Source organism: Trachemys scripta, chromosome 15, assembly GCF_013100865.1.
Source record: "Trachemys scripta elegans isolate TJP31775 chromosome 15, CAS_Tse_1.0, whole genome shotgun sequence".
In the NCBI taxonomy this organism is placed as follows: Eukaryota; Metazoa; Chordata; order Testudines; family Emydidae; genus Trachemys; species Trachemys scripta.
The window spans coordinates 8,160,444-8,180,958 of record NC_048312.1 but is presented as its reverse complement, the minus strand read 5'-3'; the positions used below and the strand labels follow the sequence as shown (position 1 = coordinate 8,180,958).

The window sequence follows — 20,515 nt, the reverse complement described above, 5'->3', positions numbered from 1 at the left end:
CCATCTTATGACATTAGGTTGTGATAAGAAGAAAACCTAATTGAATAGTAAGGATCTGACAAACAGAGACCAGCCATCAGTCAAGCTGCTATTCCATCCTTGCAGGACATTGGATAGAATATTCTGCAGCACCAGTTTGCACTTCTACAAACCTCCATTAACTAACCCTCCCCACAGCCCTGGGAGGAGGGTGAAGGTTATTTTGCTGATGGGTGAGCGGAGGGATGGAGACAGTTAGGCTCGTACTTTCAAAAGTGGCTTGTGTTTGGATGCCCCAGTACTTGGGTCCCCAAATTTAGCTGCTTAGAGTCTTTTCCTGTGAAGTGCTGAGCACCCACCATTCCCAAGTGAAACTTGTGAGACCTTGAGACCTGTGAAGAATCAGGCCCTTGGTGCCTAAAATCAGGTACCCCAAACTAGAGGCCACTATTGGAAAAGTCACCTTATGTGTCTTACACAGAGTCACACAGTGAGTTAGAGCAAGAGGTGGGAATGAAATCCAGGAGTCCTGACTTCCCGTTCCCTGCTCCAACCACTAGACCCCCTTCCCGCCCAATGGAGAGAATGTTATTTCAATCAATGTAACAGTGACAGTGGGGAGACTTTGACCCTGATCCTGCAAACAGGTACATATGTGCTGAACTTTAAATATGTGAGAAATCCCATTGAACTCTATAGCACTACTCAGATGCATAAAGTTGTGTTTTCAGGAATGGGGGGGGTCCCTAGGTTGCATATTCCCTGTAGTGCTAGAAAATGGCATTCTCAATAATAGGAGCATGTAGACTATCTGCTTTCAGTGGTATATACCTGCTGTTGACATTGCCTTCACTCTAATCAATCTCACTCTGTAGTGCTTTACAGAGGAAAAATTGCTACCACCTTGTTTTAAATGTGGTATAAATAGATAACCTGCTTTACTGATAGGTTTCATAACTAGAGGGCGGGCTCTAGAAGCCAGTAGTTTTCCTGAATTGTTATAAAAATGGCCTTTTCCTTTTTTAATCAAACGAGTTTAATACCAATTAAACCCATGGGTAGTTTCCTGGGAACTAGAGCTGGTTGGAAAATTTTAATATATAAAACTTTCTGCAAAAACAGTTTGGATTTAATTTTCCAACTAGCTCTACTAGAGCCTATACTCCCTATTACTACGTATGGCCTATAGGACTGACATTGACAAGCAGTGCAATTTAGTGGATAGAGTATCAGACGGGAGCCAGCAATTCCTGAATTCTAATCCTGACTCTCTCTACATGGACTCGCTCTGTGAGCAAGTCACTTCCTCTTCTTGTACCCTAGGCTAGGTCTACACTGCACTTCTACTGGTAAAACTTTTGTCAGTCAGGGGCGTGGAAAAAAAAAATACAGCCCTGACCAACAGAAGTTTTACTGACAAAAAGTGCCGGAGTGGACAGCACTTTATCAGTGGGAGATGCTCTCTCTCGCCAACAAAGCTACTGCCCCTCATTGGGAGTGATTTTATTTTGCCAACAAAGAGCAGCTATGTGGCATACCTTACAGCAGCACTTAGTAGCAGCCCAGCTGTGCCGCTGTAAGGTGCACAGTGTAGACGTAGCCTTAGTTCTCCTGTCTGTGAAATGGAGGTAATAATACTGACCTACTCTGTAGGGTCTTGGGGATCAATTCAACGTCAAATCTGAAGCTCTGTAGTGCTATGCTTTAGAACAGAAGTGCTCAGTATTTATTTTTATTATATTGGCCCTAAATGGGGGTGCATCTTATTTAGAGAAGCTTTCCCTGGGAAATGAGATCTTGATCCGCCTTTTTCCATTTGGAGTGTTGAAAGGAACATCTCTGTTTAGGTGGCTATACTTTGAATATAAAATACCTAGTTAGGAGCCTCCATGCCACTGGAACACCAACAGACTCCTGACTCCAGTGACCTAGCCAGGAAACTCTTGGACTCTCTTGGTATCTCTTTAAAATCCAGTTTGGGAGGTGGGCAGCTTACTTTCTTCCCTGCTTATCTTCATTAGGCCCAAATATGTAAATAATGTCTCTCTCTCAGCCCATTCAGTGACACTGCTTCCATGTGCTGGCACCCCATCAGCTCTTGCAACAAGTATTGAGTTTCAAATGTACTTTGCTGCACGCACCGTTCCAACATTTATTTTACAGCTGGAAGTTTCCCAGACCTCGTAGTGTTCTCAGTTGTGTTGCAGAACATCCAGATTCCAAGCACACCCTTCCAACATGCTTGTATTTTCTCCATATCGCTTACTCTGCTTTATATGGCCACCTGATGTCACTGACTACAGCAGCAGTATCGTGTATGGTGACTTTCTTCTCCTTCTCTGTGCTGTAGTCCCTTGGGCCACGTCCCTGCAAACAGAGCCACGCAGAATCTTATTGATTTTTGGTAGGGCTCCACACAGGTCTGAGAAACCACCTGCGTAGATCACGGTCCAAGTTCTGCAGAAATTAGAATACAAGAGACAGAACATCTACAGGCTCCAGGACCAAAACTGGAGAAATCTCTTAACTTTGAGTGAATCTTACATAGAACTATTATATAGAAGAAGGATGGGAGTAACTGGTCTATTTCAAAAATAAAAAAGCCAACCCTACTGTTACCCACAGGGAATACACAGATGTGTGCAGAGCGCCCCATATCTCCTTTTTGCAGCTGTTCAGGTTCACTGGTGTTGACATCAGAGGTGTCAATTGAGCCAGGGCGTTAATGTAGTAGGTTATTATATAATCAGGGAAACTTGCAACATCGTCTCAAGAAGCGTCTCTTTATGATTGAAAATATACTAAACAAGCCACACAGCAAGGGTTATTTATTTTAAAATATTTGATTAACTATCTTTAAAAAACTGTGGAAAGTAGGCCTTTGTCAAAACACAGGCCCTACATTTTAAAAAATGACTACCATTGAATTATTCTTGCTGGGGATTTTATTAAACCTGAGCAATGAAGCAAAAGTAGTTTGGCTTTCTGTAGCACTCCTCTAACATGGTTGATGGCTCTTATAATATTAAGAATAGAGATGGATAATTCAATTGCATCTCTAAGGAAAAGTTAAGCCTTTATTGAGTGCTCAATGAATTAATTAAAGCTTGTATTTCATCCTCCAGACAGAACCTAACAATGATGACTTTCTCTCTGAATCGGAGAAGATGGCTCTGGATTTAAAAGATCCAAACCGTCCAAGATTTACTCTACAAGAACTACGGGATGTCTTACACGAGCGGAATGAACTGAAGTCTAGAGTGTTTTTGTTGCAGGAGGAGCTTTTATATTATAAGAGGTGTGTTGGCTCCCACTGTTGGTATTGCTACCTCTGCCTTCTCCATTGTCCTACTCTTGGAGAGGCACAGAATAGAGGGAAACCAGAGATTGGATCTAAAAACTGTGAGTGTCCGCTTAAATAGTCTCTAAGAAATGGCAGTGGATTCTTGGCTTCCCTAAGACAAAATAAAGATGGCTCCAAAATCTGGTTCATGGTGAAAATTCAAATAAGTTTTGGGAGGAGTTTGGTTTAATTTTAATGTTCCCCAAAACCTGTGACCTCTCAATAGCAGAAATTGCAAACAAATGCATACTTTTAAAAGGGAAAGAAATTGTTAGTGCCTGGTTTTCTTTTTTAATTTTATTTTTATATCTATCAGAAAATGGCCTTTTGACAAAGATGGAAATATTTGCACTTTTTTTTTTTTTTTTAATTTTCTTTCCCTCTTTCCTCTGTTTCTTTTTTAGTGGCAAAATGGAGGGAGAGAATCTGGGGAAGGGAATTGAAAACCCCAACAACCAAAAATCTTAGTTTAAATTTTTTTCAAATGAGCAACAAATAAATCTTTTCCATACCTGTGGAACAAAATCTGGCTTGAAATTACAATAAAAAAACAACCACCCACTCTGCACACCCTAACTCTTTCAATCAGCTCTTTAAAAAAAAAAAAAATTGTAAATTTCATGTAGCGACAGTTTATTTACTTACACTCATTTAACATTCTCAGCAAAGCTATATAGGGTCTATATGTCCCTGGGACTGGATACACCTCTAGGTCACTGGCAAAAATCTATTCCTCAGCACATGGCTAGTGCCAAAAATGTATTGCATCTGATACCTGTTCTGTGGCCCAAAGGCAGCAAGGTTATGGTCGCAGTTCAGCACCCAGTGGAGAAGTGCCAAAATCCTAAAATTATCGTGACCATTTCCATTAGCATGCCAGTGATTTCCAGTCCCCTCATAGAGGCCAAGGACTGAATGGGCCTTGAAGACAGGAGAGCTTAGCCTCCCCTACAGGAGCTCTGTTTAGACCGTCATTTGAGGTATATCAGTAGGGGGAAGACTGTCTTTCTGCTCCCCATGCTGCACTTGTTCTTTGACTAAACCGGGGACTCCTGAGCTGTCAATCCAGCACTTACAGAACTTTTTAAAATCACACGGTCAGTTTTCCTCTCATAAATGGTGGGATCCATTAAACTCAGCCTGTCGCTCTCCAGGGATTGCTGTATGCGGCACAGCAGTATTCTGTCCTCTTCCGAGTTTAAGAAGCTATTGCAGGTACTTGGGTTACCTGAATGTTTAAGTTTTTTAATATATGCAGTATTGTAGCCATGTCAGATCCCAGGATAGTAGAGAGACAAGGTGGGTGAGGTAATATCTTTTACTGTTCCAATTTCTGTTGATGAGCAAGACAAGCTTTCAAGCTTACACAGAAGTCTGACCTTTTTAATGGCACTCACTGCATATGATTAACCCTACAAATCCTCCTCATGTGACAGTTATAGAACTCCTCTTCTAACATTGGTCACTTGAATTTGAAGGAGTGTTGTAAATTAAAAGAAACTAAGGGCCTTATCCACTGCTGATGAAAAGATTGCCACTGACTTGAATGGGTTTGAATCAGCCTTTCAGTTTACAAAGCTTGTTCAGATTCATGAAACTCAGGGTGTGATCCAAACCCACTAAAGTCAGAGGGCATCTTTTCATCAGCAGTGGATCAGGCCCTTAGTTCCTTTTAATTTACAAAACTCCTTCAAATTTTATTTTAAATTTCTCCAGAATAATGAAAGAACTAGAACTTAACTGTATTTTTTTTTCTTTTCTTAAAGTGAGGAAACAGAAGAAGAAACTAGATCCCCTCAACCTACACCCATAATTAATTCAAAAACCTCAACTCAGCCAGAATCTGGAATCAAACGACTGTAAGTAGCATTCTCTTCCAATGATCTTGAACTGGGCATGTTTCTTGGGGGGGTAATTGGGTTGGTTTTAGTTCTGGTTTCTCCCCCCACCTCTCCAACCCCATTAATCTTCATTTAGTGATATCACATGCACATGTGTTTTGGAAATAATCCTATAATAAACAGTATTATAAACATACATTTTAGAGGTTTTCTGAAACAAAACAGAACATAGTGCTGATTTAATTCTCGGTGACTTCCTATCTCTGACCGGTTCCCTTCACACACATAATAGGGAGAATAAGTGTTCTGTGCACTTGCATTTATGGTTACAGATAAACTGAGTGTTACATTCTAATAGTCCCTTCTTGAGTACTGTTATAATACTCAGATTGAGTAGAATAGCATATGTTGTTATGGATTGTAACAGCATATGAGCTAACAAGCTGTTAGCCACAGAAACTCCGGCTCTTATTTGGAACCATCTTGTCAGGCTCTGAGGCTGTTTGTGTCTGCATATGAAAGTGAACCGCTGGTCTCTCGCCATGGGCTGTGGTCCTATTTCAAGCCTGATCCTGCATTCCTTGGGCACCCCAAATTGCAGCTGAGCCCAATGTAAGATCAGGGTGCACTAGGAATGTAAAATTGGGCACTTTTTCACCTATGTGCTTGCTTACATTTAGATAGTAAACTCCTTGGGGCAGAGACAGCAGACTCAGCAATGGGAACATGTCAGCAAGTTGCCTCCTCTAGGTCTCACACTTGAGAGCGGTAGAATGTGTTGGTTACGAAAGAAACACAAGCTCAAGCACATAACAGCTGGGTCTGGAGTTCAGTCTCCTTCCCTTCCCACTACTAAGTAGCCATGTTTACAGATTCCTACATCCTGAGAATCTGATTGAGCCTTCAGGTTCAAGCCTTGCCATTTCCCTGTACACACCTAGCTGTATACAGAACACCTGCATTAGGTCTAAGCACAGAGTTAACTCTTTGCTTACTATGCACCCTGTCAGAGGGGGCTTGTCTCTGTTGTTTTTCTGACCTGTAAAGCGCCATGTCCCCTGTAGTGGGGTGTAAGTAATAATACTGTGCAGAAAGGATTAGAAAAACAAATTTTTGAATCACTTCATTTGTCAGTTTATCTATTGTCAGCTCACTCTCACCATTTTATTCCAAATATTAGCTTTTGAACCCACTAAGAAGTTTTCATGTTTTGTGAATAGTGTAACTATTTTAACAATGCATAAACTATTTGGATATGCCACATTTTTATTTAGTTGCAAAACTCTCCCGTCCTGTCCCTATATGCATATAACCTTCAGCTTCCATATAAAAATAGTGCCTGCACTTACCTAGTGCCTTCCACTGGCTGATTTTGGGGGCTGATCCAAACTCCAGTAAAGGTAACTGGAGTGTTTCCATTGACTCCAGTTGGCTTTAGCTCATGCTATTAGTGCATAGGAACGGGCCATATTTCAGACTGGTTGCTTCAATGACCCTTTATTTTATATTTGAAAATTACACTTTGAGTTTGACACTTTGATTACTTTTCCTCATGATTATGGTTATGATGCCCTACTTTTATAACACTTATGAGACGAGCATGTCATGTTTGGACTAGTGGGTTTATCTTGTATGTTCATCTCCATCATAAATGTTCTGTTCCTGTATTACTATTTAATCCTTCACTTTATTTAGTTTGATTCCCCATTTGTGGGGAATGGCCACATAACCAATATAGTGGTGACTGCAACTTGTGGATTGGGATTATCTTGAGCAAAAGCGGGACAAAATTGTAAACTGACCACATTTTGTTGCAATGCTAACTGGACATTCTTAGTTTTGGCGCTCTCTGATTCTAACATACATAGGCCGCATAGGGAGTCATGGCAGGAGAGCATGGATATTTGGAGTGGCTGTCTCGTTGGGTTCTTCCTCTGATTTTTCTGGAGTGCTCTGGAACATATGTTGGGCAGCTGGCAACTATCAAATGGAAAACTTCTAGACAAATTCAGATCTTTCTTTATCATCTTGCCTTTTAATTTATAATCACCCGTATCTAACAGTAGTAAAAGTTAAACCTGTTTTGACTTGTTCCCTTCTTTCAAAAACTCCTTTCACATTTTAATAAATTCCCAGGCTGTCATCCTAAGCATAGAGCTCCCCTGCCCACATTCTTACTGGGATATGGAACTGTGTACCAAACCTGCTATCTGGGGGAACTGGCTTTCTTGTCAACTGGCACTCTCAACACCTTGTGGTGGTGGTGGTGTGTGTTTTTTTTTTTTTTTTTTTTTTTTTTTTTCCTCCCCTGCCTCTTGCAGGGTGTGTGTGGGTGGGGGGGGGGAGGGGGGAAATGGGACCCTTTTAATTTTTTTAATATAATATAAAGTGTGTGTGTGTGTGTGTATATATATAAATTTATTTTTTTGTTAAATTTGGGATAATTCTTTCCTTATCTTAAGTTAACCAAGACAACAATGGTACTTGAACTTTTTTGCAGCCTCCCTAGACAGAACCCATCTGTCTTCATTGTCTCTCTCATGTCTGGAGTGCCTGAAACTGTGGCACCAGCAGTCCTCCGTGGCTGGGGCACTGTCTGCAGTCCCGAGCTGGGGGGCACTCCAGGACTTTAGTAGTCCCCACATAGGCCAAGGTTTGGCAGGTGCCGGGGGTCTATGTGATTGCCTGAAATGAAAGGAAACCGAATTGCTGGGAAAGAAAAAGGCCCCCATTTCTGTGTCTTCTCCTGCAGCTGCCACTTTACAGCCCCCCACTCAGGTACCAGAAGGAGAAGTAACACAGCCCAGGTAGCCAGCTGCTTGGTCAGGTGAGAGTTAGGGATACAGTTTATCCCTCAAGCTGACAGATCTCTCCTGCTCCAGGCAGACTTTCAGCGCCCTGAGACTATAACCATTTAATTACCTAAATAGTAAATAAATCCCATTATATCCATTTTACAGATGGGGAAGTGGAGGCAAAAAGAAGATGCAGCCAAATTAATAGACCAAAATACCACAGCTTACCCCACTGATGCTGCAGGGCTGGGAGACGCAACTGTGGCTGAAAGGAGCCTTAGTCAAGTCACTTAGGATCTGATTCTGCGAGGTGCTGAGTCATTCCTGTGCTCCAGGTTCCACTGCCAATGGAAGTTGTGGATACTCAGAACTGCTCAGCACCTTGTAAGATCAGGCCCCAAGTCACCTGCTTAAAACCATAGAGGGACACCGTAACCACAGCATTCTACTGTAAGCTCTCCAAACCTGCAATAGCACTGGGATAAGATGTAATAGATTAAAAACACTACCTGAGTACTCCTTTGGAACAGAGCTGGGATTAGAACTCTGACAGCCTTAGCTGCCCCTCCTGTTTTCAAACCATCTCTCAACAAAGCCTAACTAAGAAAATACAGATTTATTGCCATTCTCTTAGGAAAAGCTGTATGTCTGCCTATTTAAAATACACGTCTTTCCCTTCACTGTGAGTACAGTATTATAAAGACACCAGGCATATTCTCTACCATCTTGGATTGGCTCATACAATTAGTGAGTTGCTGCATTTGCAAACAGCTAAGGGAAATAGAAGTTCTGAAATCTACTTTTTTTTTTTTTTCCTCCCTGGGGTTACAGCTTGGTTTTTAGATTCTCTACAAGTTTAAAGGGGCACTGATCTCCTGAGATCACCTTAATTTACCATTAAGTTTGTCTCTATTCCTCTATGGCTGCATGTAATGAGAGAACATCTGTCGTCAGCCAAAAGGAGATACTTGTGCGGAAAAAGCATCGGCACTGGAATTAAAAATGCTGGCTCTATTGTTTATACACTGTACAGAAAGACCCTTTTATTTAAGAGTACCACACTTGTTTGTTCAGTGTAATGCCTGAAGTAGTCTTACATCTTGTTCTGATGTCTGAGCGCTATAGATAACTGAGTTGGCCATGGTGTGTAAAACTAGAAGTCCAAGCTATGGTGAATAATATAACAAGGTTTGTTTGTTTTGATTCCAAGAATAGCAGCTACAGCAGCTGTGTTAGGAAGGCTTTTGAGCTGCATTAGGTCACAAGTGAAATGACTCTGGTGATCTCAACTTTATCCTTAACTGACATTAGTCCAAAGCACAAAAATAAATTGGCCACAGTTGACCGTATCTGCAGAGGAGAATCCTTAGAACAGCAGAGGGTGTTGCAGGTATGGACGAAGATGCTTTGTGTGGGCCAAGTCATACAGAGCATCTAGCCAAAGTGCTCTCTCATGTTCAGGTTTTTTGAGCACCAGAGTGTACCTCCAAGTTGCATGAATTGTATGATGTGCAGTAAAAGGGCTGAACACTTGCAAAGAAACTGTCACAGCAAGTCAGATCAAATAATGTTTCTTCTAGCATAGTTGTAAGGCTTTGAAACCAGTATTATCGCTGCCTGTGGTTGGCATTTCTGCATGTGTATTGATGCAGAACCACTCAGAAAAGAGACATGGGCCCTTTTTAACCAAGTAGAATGCAATGAGGTTTATTTCGAGTCTTCAAATATATTTTTTTTAAACTTGACAGTATCAGTTTTGTCACTTGTAATACCCTTAAGACTGTAAAATGGATCACTTCTAACCCTAGTTCCTATGCAAATATCCATGGAAAAGCAGTAGCTATTGTATTGTAGAGCACTGTTTGTATTTCTTAACATCCACCTTCATTCTTCACTTCACTGTTATGTATGTGCCTGTTTCTTTTACAAACCTGTAAACTGGAAAAACAATGTATTCTCATGCTCTGCGTTGCTAGAGATTATAATCCCTTGGTGAAGTTACACCAAGGCTGTGTGCTGCATCACAGCAGAAATTTGACCTCTCAGTTATGAATATTTTTAAGATGGCATAACAACCAGATTTTAATTACGGTACTAATTTATCTAACCCAGAAGTGCAAGTGAGCAACTGTCTTGGGTGCTGCAGATACATTTCTCTCTCTTCCCTACTCTCATGTGTGATAATTCAAAGTAACCCTATGTATCTTGTTTACCTGTCTTTTATGGAATGTCTTTTATTTATTACTCCAGTCTTATCTCTGTGCCTGTACTTTTCTGACCAGGATCTTTACAGCCATAATGCCCATGGTAGCAGCTGGATTGATTCCAGATGATCCCACATTGCAGCCAATAAGAAGACTTGTGTCCCTTGTAGGAATTTTTTTTTAAATGTTTCGTACTGTGGTTTTTTTGTGGGCTCTCTTTTGTTTTTGTTTTTTTTGCATGACCCTCACGTATTTTAATATAAACTGCTGGTTGCATTCTCATTGGCTGACTATGGGATCACAAACTCAAAAGCTGCCCATCAGAATGATCAATCAGTACATATTCATTTCAGTATTTGAATGCTCAGTCTTGACTATTCTGTTCCATCATTTTTGTCTTAATGTTACCATGCTCAACCACTTTGTCCATTACCCATTAAGAAATTAATTCAATAAGAGCATTTTAACCAACATCTGTTAATTTTGCTTACTAAACCTGTTAGATCTATCATGACAAGTGCTTTTTAAAAACTGTAATTTTTTTGACCTGCTACAAATTAATTCTACAGAATATAATGGCCGATAGCTGTGCTAATGCCTAGTGTTTACTTTACTTATAGGCTGTCATTTACATGTCTGAGTACACGTTAACTGTGGATTTTGGTCTCCTATTGTGTGCTCCACACTATCCAGATTATATGTACTTAAAACAAGTTCTACAACTAGATTCTTGCCTATCAAGAGGGCATTGACTACTGCTAATGCAAATTCTGGTTGAATTTTGATTATTATGGTGATCATGTGAAGTGACCACTACTAGGGTTACCATATTTAAAAAATAAAAAAAGGACACTCCATGGGGCCCTGGCCCCACCCTTTCCCACCCCCCTTCCCCGCCCCAACTCCGCCCATTCCCCCGTCCCTTCCCCAAAGTCCCAGCCGTAACTACCCCTCCTCCCTCCCAGACACGCAAAAAGGGCTGCCCAAGCGCTACCAAGTTCACGGTTTGCCGGGCAGCCTCCAGACCCTGCGCCCCCGGCCGGCGCTTCCCCAGCGCAGCTGGAGCCCAGGAGGGGAAGCGCCCAGCCAGGGGCGCAGGGTCTGGAGGCTTCCCGGCAAACCATGAACCCGGTAGCGCTCGGGCTTCGGGCAGCCCCCATGCCTCCGGACCCCACTTCCTCTCCTGGGCTCCAGCAGCTCTGCTCCTCCCCTGACTCTTTGGCTCTGTTTAAGAGCCAAGCTGCCCAAGCGCTACCGGCTTCGGGCAGCCCCCTTGCCTCCAGACCCCGAGCTGCCGGCCGGGCACTTCCCCTCCGGGGGCGCAGGGTCCAGAGGCATGGGGGCTGCCCAAAGCCGGTAGCGCTCGGGCAGCTCGGCTCTTAAACAGAGCCGAAGAGTCAGGGGAGGAGCACAGCAGCCGCGGGAGGGGAAGTGCCTGGCTGGCGGTATTTTTCCCGGACATGTTTGGCTTTTTGGCAATTCCCCCCGGATGGGGGTTTGATTACCAAAAAGCCGGACATGTCCGGGAAAAACTGGACGTATGGTAATCCTAACCACTACACTGAAGGCTGCAAAATAGTTTTCATTCTAAATTCCTTCCCTTCCCACACAAACTTGTAATCTTTCTAAACATTCAACTTTTGGACTGAGAATTTCCATGCTTTCTTGGCCCAACAATGACACTCTAAGTTCACCAAAATCTCTTCAGCTGGATTTAGAATAAATAGTTTATATATAAAATATCCATTTTCCTACATCATAATTTGAGAGTAACTCAAATGGCTGAATTTTGACCCTTGAAACTTAGCATGTAAATGCAGCTGTCCTCACTGAAGAGTGTGCTTTACTAAACTTGAAAAATGTTAATTATAAACATTTCGAAAATGCAGGAACAAATATGCACAGGGGAAAGCCCTAGTTAGCAGTGCACTTATGCCAGGAGGACTTGGAATCTGGACTTTAAAAACAAAAACCAACCAATCAAAAACAGATACAGCATAATGAATTTACAAGCTCTGGGGTGACGGTGCAGTGTAATGCTGACATATACTTTCTTAGAACAAACCGGAAATTAAAATGGAAATGCTGCAGCCTTAAAATCAAAAAGTTAGGAAATGCAAACATTCAGGTCCCAGCAGCAATGTTAACTTGCTTGAACTGTACTCATGTAGTAGTAGTTTCTATCCTGTATTTAAAAGTAGCTTTATGTAGTACTCATGTTGTTGTTTGTATTGCAGTAGAACCTAAGGACTCCACTTATAGACAAGGACCCGATTGTGCTAGGTACTATACAAACAGAACAAAAAGTCCTAAAAATAGAGCACCATAAAAGCGGAAGGATATGCATTGTGGTTAACGCTGAAGATGGTACCTTAACTTTTTGCATTTCCCAACAGACATTACATTTTAACATTGCACGAACACCTTTTGCATTTTTTTAATATATGGTTCACTATAATAACAAAATTATTTTGCTTAGCTGGTAACGTCTCTGCCATACAAACAAGAAAAACTAAAACTGATATTTTTTAATTTTATGTAGTATCAGCTTTGCATTTAATTGCGGTTCACAGGCTTATTAAAATGGCTTATCAGTTCATGCATACTATTAACTGAGCACCCACACACTGGGTGTGGGTAAACTATATGCACATTTAGTGTATTAAGACTCTGATCCTGCAAACACTTGCATACGTGTTTAGGTGTGTGCTGGAATTGGGCCTAAGGTATTAGAAGTATGCACTTTAAACATTTCTTTAAATTTTTAGTGCAGGGGTTGGCAACCTTTCAGAAGTGGTGTGCTAAGTCTTCATTTATTCACTCTAATTTAAGGTTTCACATGCCAGTCATATATTTTAACATTTTTAGAAGGTCTCTTTCTCCAAGTCTATAATATATAACTGAACTATTGTTGTATGTAAAGTAAAAGAGGTTTTTTTAAAATGTTTTAAGAAGCTTCATTTAAAATTAAATTAAAATGCAGAGTCCCCCCAGACTGATAGCCAGGACCCGGGCAGGGTGAGTGCCACTGAAAATCTTCGTGCCATAGGTTGCCTACCCCTGTTTTAGTGACTTCTTATACTTATTTCCCTCTCTCCCTCACACCCCCAACTTTTTCTTTCTACTTAAAATCATATTGTAGCATTTTCATGCCAAAAAGATACTATCCCAATTTATTTTGTTTATGGCATGAAACTAATCCTTTTGTTTCATTGTTGTGGGTTTGTTGTTTTTTTTTAAATAACTAATACACCCAAACTAAGACTGCACGTGTGTGTAGGTCACAGCATTTAAAGCTTCTTTTGAAGCTTCAGTAACAAAGCAGCTGGAGATGGCAGTGACTTCATCTTGAATAATGTTTGACAAATACTCCATCAGGCTTCGCTGCCTTCATTTTGCAGATGCAAACAGTTTTTTGCTCTTTAAGTTTTGTTGCACCGTGAATCAGTTATCTCAAATGTCTCCAAACGACTAGGTCCTAATTTGTCTTTCTTACTTTCTGGAAGGTTTAGTTTCTTCTCTCGTGATAAAAAACGCATGCAGACGACACAGAAAAACGTTCACTTCCAGGATACTTTTGGCGAATGGGCAGATTCAAACAAAGAGGACTCCTACACCGAACAAGGCCAAGAGGCCCTTCAGCATCTGTGATTAACACTCCAAGCCGTGTTGCTTACCACAGTAGATCTGAATATTCTAGTAACAAGAAGCTTCCGTAACCAAATCTGGCAGCTCATCATTTTTTATTTGCCTGGCACATGTTGACGGTTGTTTCAGACATACTTTTCCAAAGGGATTCCTCAGTGTTTACGTGGCGACTGCTCTCCGAAAACAGAATCCAGGCTCTGTAGTAATGGTTATTTATACTCTCGGGTATCGAAGCTTCTAGATAACTGGTTTTGTGCTGAATAACAAGTCTGTCTGACTCTTGCATTAACTACAGTAACACAAGCTTCTTTAAACCAAAAAGCCCCCTGTGCCATTATTAGAGGTTTATTTGCATTGCACAATATCTAGTGGTGAAGACTCTGATACCATGTTTGTTAACTGGGGGAGGGGTGGGGGGGATTTTTCTTAGTTCTGTTAATGACACTTTCAAAGAGAGAGTTTGCAGTGTATACGCTATTTCCAGGGCAGGTCCTACCACAGCTGTATCCTGTCAAACTCACAGGTTGCAGAGAAACTTCTTGGAACGTCAACTGATAAAAATACAAAAGAAACTGGAACAGCTGTGAGGGACTGTGATTGTATATTCCCCCTTGTTGTTTATAGTGCCTAAAGCATGTAGATACTGATGTACGAGGTGAGTGTGCCTTGCCTTTTGCTCTGAGTTATGCAGTATTAACAGAAAATGAATTGCTCACATGGAGGAATTCTAAACACTCTGCATTTTTTTTTTTCTTCTTTGTACCATGCCCTTTTTCCCTCCACCCCTCCTCTCTATGTGTAATATCAGACCTCTGCTGTACAGGAAAGAGATCACTTTCCCACAAAAGGCTTTGAACAAAGCCCCAGGCAGCCCTTAAATAAGTTCTTATTCCCTATCTGAAAACCATTTTAACACAAGTATAGTAGAGGTTTTAAGTCGGATGATAACTCCTTTGTTCTGTGTAGAGACAGTCCCAACCCCCAATCTCACCTCCAGCCCTCCCCAAAATTGTTGGGCCTGTGGGGACAATAGACTCTAAAACCCCAATCATGCAGGCTATGCCCTAAGCTAACACATGTTATACTGCAGGGGTGCTCTGTATGGACCCTTGGTTACATGCAACAGCTTGGAGCAGTGGGGCCTAACTCTATAATGAAAATCCCACCTCTGTACACGGATGATCTAGGGGAAGGTCTGATCTGAAACTCAGTGGGTGAGTTGGTAAGCCCATCCCCAATTTAACTGTATTTGAACAACTGAGTAGTGGCCATAAACACCCACTAGCAAATCCACCTGTAAGACAGTTGTTACTGGAATGGGTGCCCACCCAGACCACATTGAACCACACTCCCTGAGAGCCGTGCTACCCAAACTGCTACACATTATCCCCCTAATGTGAGAGAGGCCTTGTCCACTCTGTTGAAGCAGAGAGAGAACTATTCTTTGTTACAATGGAGTTTAAGCCATTTTATGGGCTCAGCTGTACTATAGAAAGAGTCATACTACTGCATAGTTCTGCCATCGGTGAGATGTATCTGCATATATTTGCCTATTGGCTTGGATGCTCTAGGGTAATTCTTAAAAAAAAATCCTAGCAGTACTTGCTGTTTTAACAGCATAGTGGTTAGACTTGCTTGGACAGGACACAATGCTAAATTACGGCAGCAATCCACACTCCGTGTATACTAAAGCTCCCCAGTGTTGTTGACACTGCTGGATCTGAACCAGCGAGGAAACTTGTAAGCAGAAAATAAGCTTTAGAGAGTTCATCAAACACTCTTCCCTAGTGTGACTACAAATTTGTATTCTGAACTTAGACTGGTTTAATACTACTGGTTTTGGATTTAAAAAAAATCCCTGTATGTACAGGTTAGGGAACCTCTTCTCGAACCTATCTATAACTCAGCAGGGCTGGAAAACCTGTTGCATCGTGGTTCAAATGCTCTTCTGTTTTGTACTCTAAATGGGAGTGAACTGTGCTATGACCTTGAGCTCTTTCCACTCTACAGGATAACGTCAATGTTCCCCACATCGTCCCTTGCACTGGTTGGGCTTTTCAGTTAGGGGCCTACGTCCACTCACCTCAGAAACCGCTTACAGGCACCAGTCTGTTAACAGTTCTAAATGAGGCCAAAGCCAGGTCTACTCTGCAACCTTGTATCCGTATAACTCCATCACTCAGGAGTGTGAAAAATCCATACTGCTGAGTAACGCAGTTGTAACCACCTAACTCCCCGTGTAGACAGTGCTATGTCAACAGCAGGGCTTCTCCCGTTGACATAGCTGCTGCCTCTCGCAGAGGTGTAGCAACGCCAATGGGAGAAGCGCTCCTGTCGGTGTAGTAGCATCTTCATTGCAGCAGTGCAGCTGCAGTGTTTTAAGTGTAGACCTACCCTGATATTGCACATTCCCAGCCACGTCACATCCTTACACATTCAAGTACATCATTCCTTAAGAACCCCTCAGTTAGTTCTGTAGTACAACTCCAATAACTGGGTGGTTGGTTATGCTTTAGCCTGTAACGCTATGCCCACACTGCAGCTGGGACCAAGCCTCCCGGCCCTGATAGATGGACTTGTGCTGGCAGGGCTCAACCTGGTGCACTAAAAATAGCAAGGTGGCTTGTGCTGCTTGGGCAGCAGCTCAGGCATTCAAGCAAAGCCCACCCCAGCTGCTGGGTGTGAGCTGGAGTGACTAGCCCGAGTCTCCACTGGAACTGCAATGCCCATGCTGCCATTTTTAGCACACTAGCGCAAGCCCCACTAGCATGAATCTGTCTATATGGGCTGGCAGGCTCACTCCCAGAGGCAGAGGGGGAGGGGTCTGATACTTGAAACGCATTCACATTCGAGCTGCTGATAGCACTGTCCAACACTAGCATTTTATGAAGGCTGCGCTATGAAAACAGAACCAGAATTAGACACACTAAAATAACTTATGACCTATATTTCTCATCTTTTAAGAGAAGCCACACCTATAGCAAGTATCTCCACTACCTGTTTTAAAATGTGGATTGGGCATACACTTTGTTTATGCATAGCCCCATACACAAAATGAGGAAACAATAATACTTTCCCAAGTTTCTAAGATAAGTTGGGAAAAGAAATGTAAATGAAACCAGGAAGGTACTGCTATTGTATGATGCATTTAAGATGTAGGAAATCTAGATAATGACCCTTTCCTATGTTACTATCATACTTTTATTCCTCAACTTCAGAAGAAAATAAAGCAGCTTCCCAAAGTGCTGGGAGTTCCCCCTAGTAGGGAAGTGCTATAGACAGCACTTGCATACGTTATTTTGGACAATTACACTGACAACACACCAGACCATTGCTGCTCTTTATAAACCCAGTTTGTACTGTATCCTGCTGTGAAATTCACTGTGATGTTCCTGTAAATCCTCTTTATAGCCGTTTGTCTGGCACTTTAACAACACTCCAGCAATATTAAGCACTGCGAAAATGTAGTAGGTTTACAAACTGAATCCGCAAACCACTTTCAAAACTGATTAAGAGCTGTGACCTGGGACAATAACAATACATAAACTAATACTTAGCCCAGTATCTAAGTGCTTATCTTAGAGAGGAAGTTTCTAGCTCTGTGTGTCAAGTTCGCCCCACAGAGTGGACACCACTGCACTATTGTTGGGCCAAAGCTGCAGCCCATCTGAAACAATGGCACTAAGCAGTTTGAACGTCCCCCATTCATCTCTGTGGGCTGCTACCTTGGAAATCTAATTACTACTGAAACATACCATTAACCATTTCACTCCTGACTCCACAAACAGTAAGAACATAAGACTGGCCATAGCAGTTCAGACCAATGGTTCATCTAGCCCAGTATCCAGTCTTCCAACAGGGGCCAGTGACAGATGCTTCAGAGGGAATGAACAGAACAGGGCAATTTATCAAGTGATCCATCCCCCGTTGGCCAGTTCCAGCTTCTGGTAGTCAGACGTTTAGGGACAGCCAGAGCATGGGGTTGCATCCCTGACCATCTTGGATAAGAGCCACTGATAGGCCTATCCTCCATGAACTTATCTAATTCTTTTTTTAATCCTGTTATACTTTTGGCAATCAAAACATCCCATGACAATGAGTTCTATACGTTGACTGTGCATTGTGTGAAGAACTACTTCCTTGTTTGTTTTAAACCTACTAATTTCATTGGGTGACCTCTGGTTCTTGTGTTATGTGCAGGAGTATATAACACTTCCTTATTCACTTTCTACATCATGCCGGATTTTACAGACCTCTTATCATGTCCCTAATTAGTCATCTCTTTTTTAAGATGAACAGTCCCAGTGTTTTTATCTCTCCACGTGGAAGCTGTTCCATACCCCTAATCATTTTTGTTGCCCTTTTCTGTACTTTTTTCAACTCTACTTATCTTTTTTTGAGATGGGGCAACCAGAACTGCACATGGCATTTAAGGTGTGGGTGTACCATGGATTTCTATAGTGGCATTATGTTCTTTTTTGGTCTTATCTATGCCTTTCCTAATGGTTCTTAACTTTCTGTTTCTGATCGCCACTGCACATGGAGTGGATGTTTTCAGAGAACTATCCATGATGACTCCAAGAACTCTTTCTTGGGTAGTAACAGCTAATTTAGACCCCGTTAGATTATGTGTGTATTACTTTGCATTTATTAACATTTAATTTCATCTGCCATTTTGTTGCCCAGTGACCCAGTTTAGTGAGAGCCCTTTGTAACTCTTTGCAGGCAGTTTTGGACTTCACTATCTTGAATAATTTTGTATAATCTGCAAACTTTTCCACCTCACTGATTACCCCCTTTTCCAGATCATTTATGAATATGATGAACAGCACTGGTCCCAGTACAGACCCTTGAGGGACCACACTATTTACCTCTCTCCCTTCTGAAAACTGACCATTTATTCCTACCCTTCGTTTCCTATCTTTTAACCTGTTAGCGATCCATGAAAGGACCTCCACTCTTTTCCCATGACTGCTTAAGACCTTTTGGTGTGGGTCCTGGTCAAAGGCTTTCTGAAAGTCCAAGTACACTAGATCAACTAGATTACCCTGGTACACACGCTTGAAGATCACCCAAAGAATTCTAATAGACTGGTGAGGCATGATTTCCTTTTACTAAGGCAGCATTGACTCTTCCCCAACATTGTGTTATCTATGTGTAATAACTCTGTTCTTTGCTATTGTTTCAGCCAGTGGGCCTGATACTGAAGTTTAGCTTACCGGCCTACAATTTCCAGGATTGCCTCAGGATCCTTTTTTTAAAATCAGTGTCACATTACCTATCTGCCAATCATGTGGCACAAAGTCTGATTTAAGCGAAAGGTTACACAGTTGTTAGTTCTGCAATACTTGGGTGAATACCAGCTAGTCCTGGTGATTTATTACTGTTTAATTTATCAACTTGTTCCAAAACCTCTGGCACCTCAATCTGAGATGGTTCCTCAGATTTGTCACCTAACGATAATGGCTCAGCTGTGGAATCTTCCTTACATCCTCTGCAGTGAAGACTGATGCAAAGAATTAATTTAGCTTCTCCACAACAGCCTTGTCTTCCTTGAGTGCTCCTTTAGCACCTCAATCCTACAGTGGCCCCACTGATTGTTTGGCAGGCTTCCTGCTTTTCATGCTTTCAGCTAACGCCCTCAGATGGAGGGCAGTCATCTGAAAGGACGTTACTGGGAGAAGAGCTGCTCATTTGGAATAGGCAGAGAGTTGAATATCTACCATGTAGCTTTTTGACAGATTCAAGTAAATGCTCTTCTTTGAAAAGCCAGGTGAGAGGCACAGCAGTCTTGCATTCACTGTGCGGAGTCTTTGAGGTTTCTTTGGTCTAACAGTAAATCTCCTCAATAATCTAATAAATATTTCTGATGGACTTTGCTATGTGAGTGTCTTAGGTTATCTGGTGTTGAAATACAGTGTGTAATGCGATCCTGAGTGGGTTCTACTCATTTGGCACATAGCTGAGGGGTTTATCTTTTCTTTACACATTCACAAAGCTTGTACTGCTCCTCATGCAAACAAAGTCTCCTTGAACTAAACTGAGAGGCTGGCAGATCAGTAGAGGGGAAAGCCTGGAGGGGGAATAGTGCAGATTTGAAGGGGAAGCCACTATAGCAGATTTCTATTGTTCCTGCCTCTAAAACAAACTTTCACCACTGAAATAAGGACTTAGAAACAATGGATCAGATGCTGGACTCCACCACAGTGCAACTCCCTTCCCCCCCCCCCCCCCCAGCTTCTCACTGTGCGGGAAAATCCTTGGCTGATGCAAAGCAGAGTGGAAGCTCCTGTGTCACTCCTATTCTAGCCCTTGGCTCTGGGTGTCCCTGAGCCACACAAATCCCCAGCTGCCAGAATGGCCCTTGGAGCCCTGGACAGCTGGGCGTAAATTAGGGCAGTGATTCTCAAACTTCATTGTATCGTGACCCCCTTCTGACAACAAAAATTACTACATGACCCCCCCCCCCGGGAGGGGGGGGGCTGCGCCCCTCCACCCTGGGCTGAAGCCCTCAAGCTTCGGCTTCAGCCTTGGGTGGTGGGGCTTGGGCTTTGGCTTCAGCCTGGGCCTCAGCAAGTCTAACACTGGCCCTGGTGACCCCATTAAATGGGGTCGCAACCCAGTTTGGGGTCCCGACTCCTGACCCACAGTTTGAGAACTGCACTAGGGACTGAACTAGCCTCAAGATTGAGTAGTAAGCACAGG

The 20,515-nt window shown here is 42.3% G+C and overlaps 1 protein-coding gene across 5 annotated transcripts in view; it reads left to right on the top strand.

Moving 5' to 3' along the window:
* RILPL1 (Rab interacting lysosomal protein like 1) overlaps positions 1 to 19,690 on the top strand; it is a 37,345-nt gene extending 17,655 nt beyond the window's left edge. Inside the window, exons 5-9 of one of the 5 annotated variants that reach the window (XM_034790670.1) lie at positions 3,105 to 3,277; positions 5,089 to 5,181; positions 10,241 to 10,328; positions 12,400 to 12,445; positions 13,669 to 13,777. In XM_034790670.1, coding sequence (XP_034646561.1) covers positions 3,105 to 3,277; positions 5,089 to 5,181; positions 10,241 to 10,328; positions 12,400 to 12,402 — 357 coding nt within the window. In that variant the 3' untranslated portion in view covers positions 12,403 to 12,445; positions 13,669 to 13,777. Of the gene's footprint in view, positions 1 to 3,104; positions 3,278 to 5,088; positions 5,182 to 10,240; positions 10,329 to 12,399; positions 12,446 to 13,668; positions 14,548 to 18,998 lie in introns of those variants that run through there. The other 4 variants (XM_034790673.1, XM_034790669.1, XM_034790672.1 and 1 more) reach the window with 4 other exon arrangements.
* Positions 19,691 to 20,515: the final 825 nt, after the last annotated feature.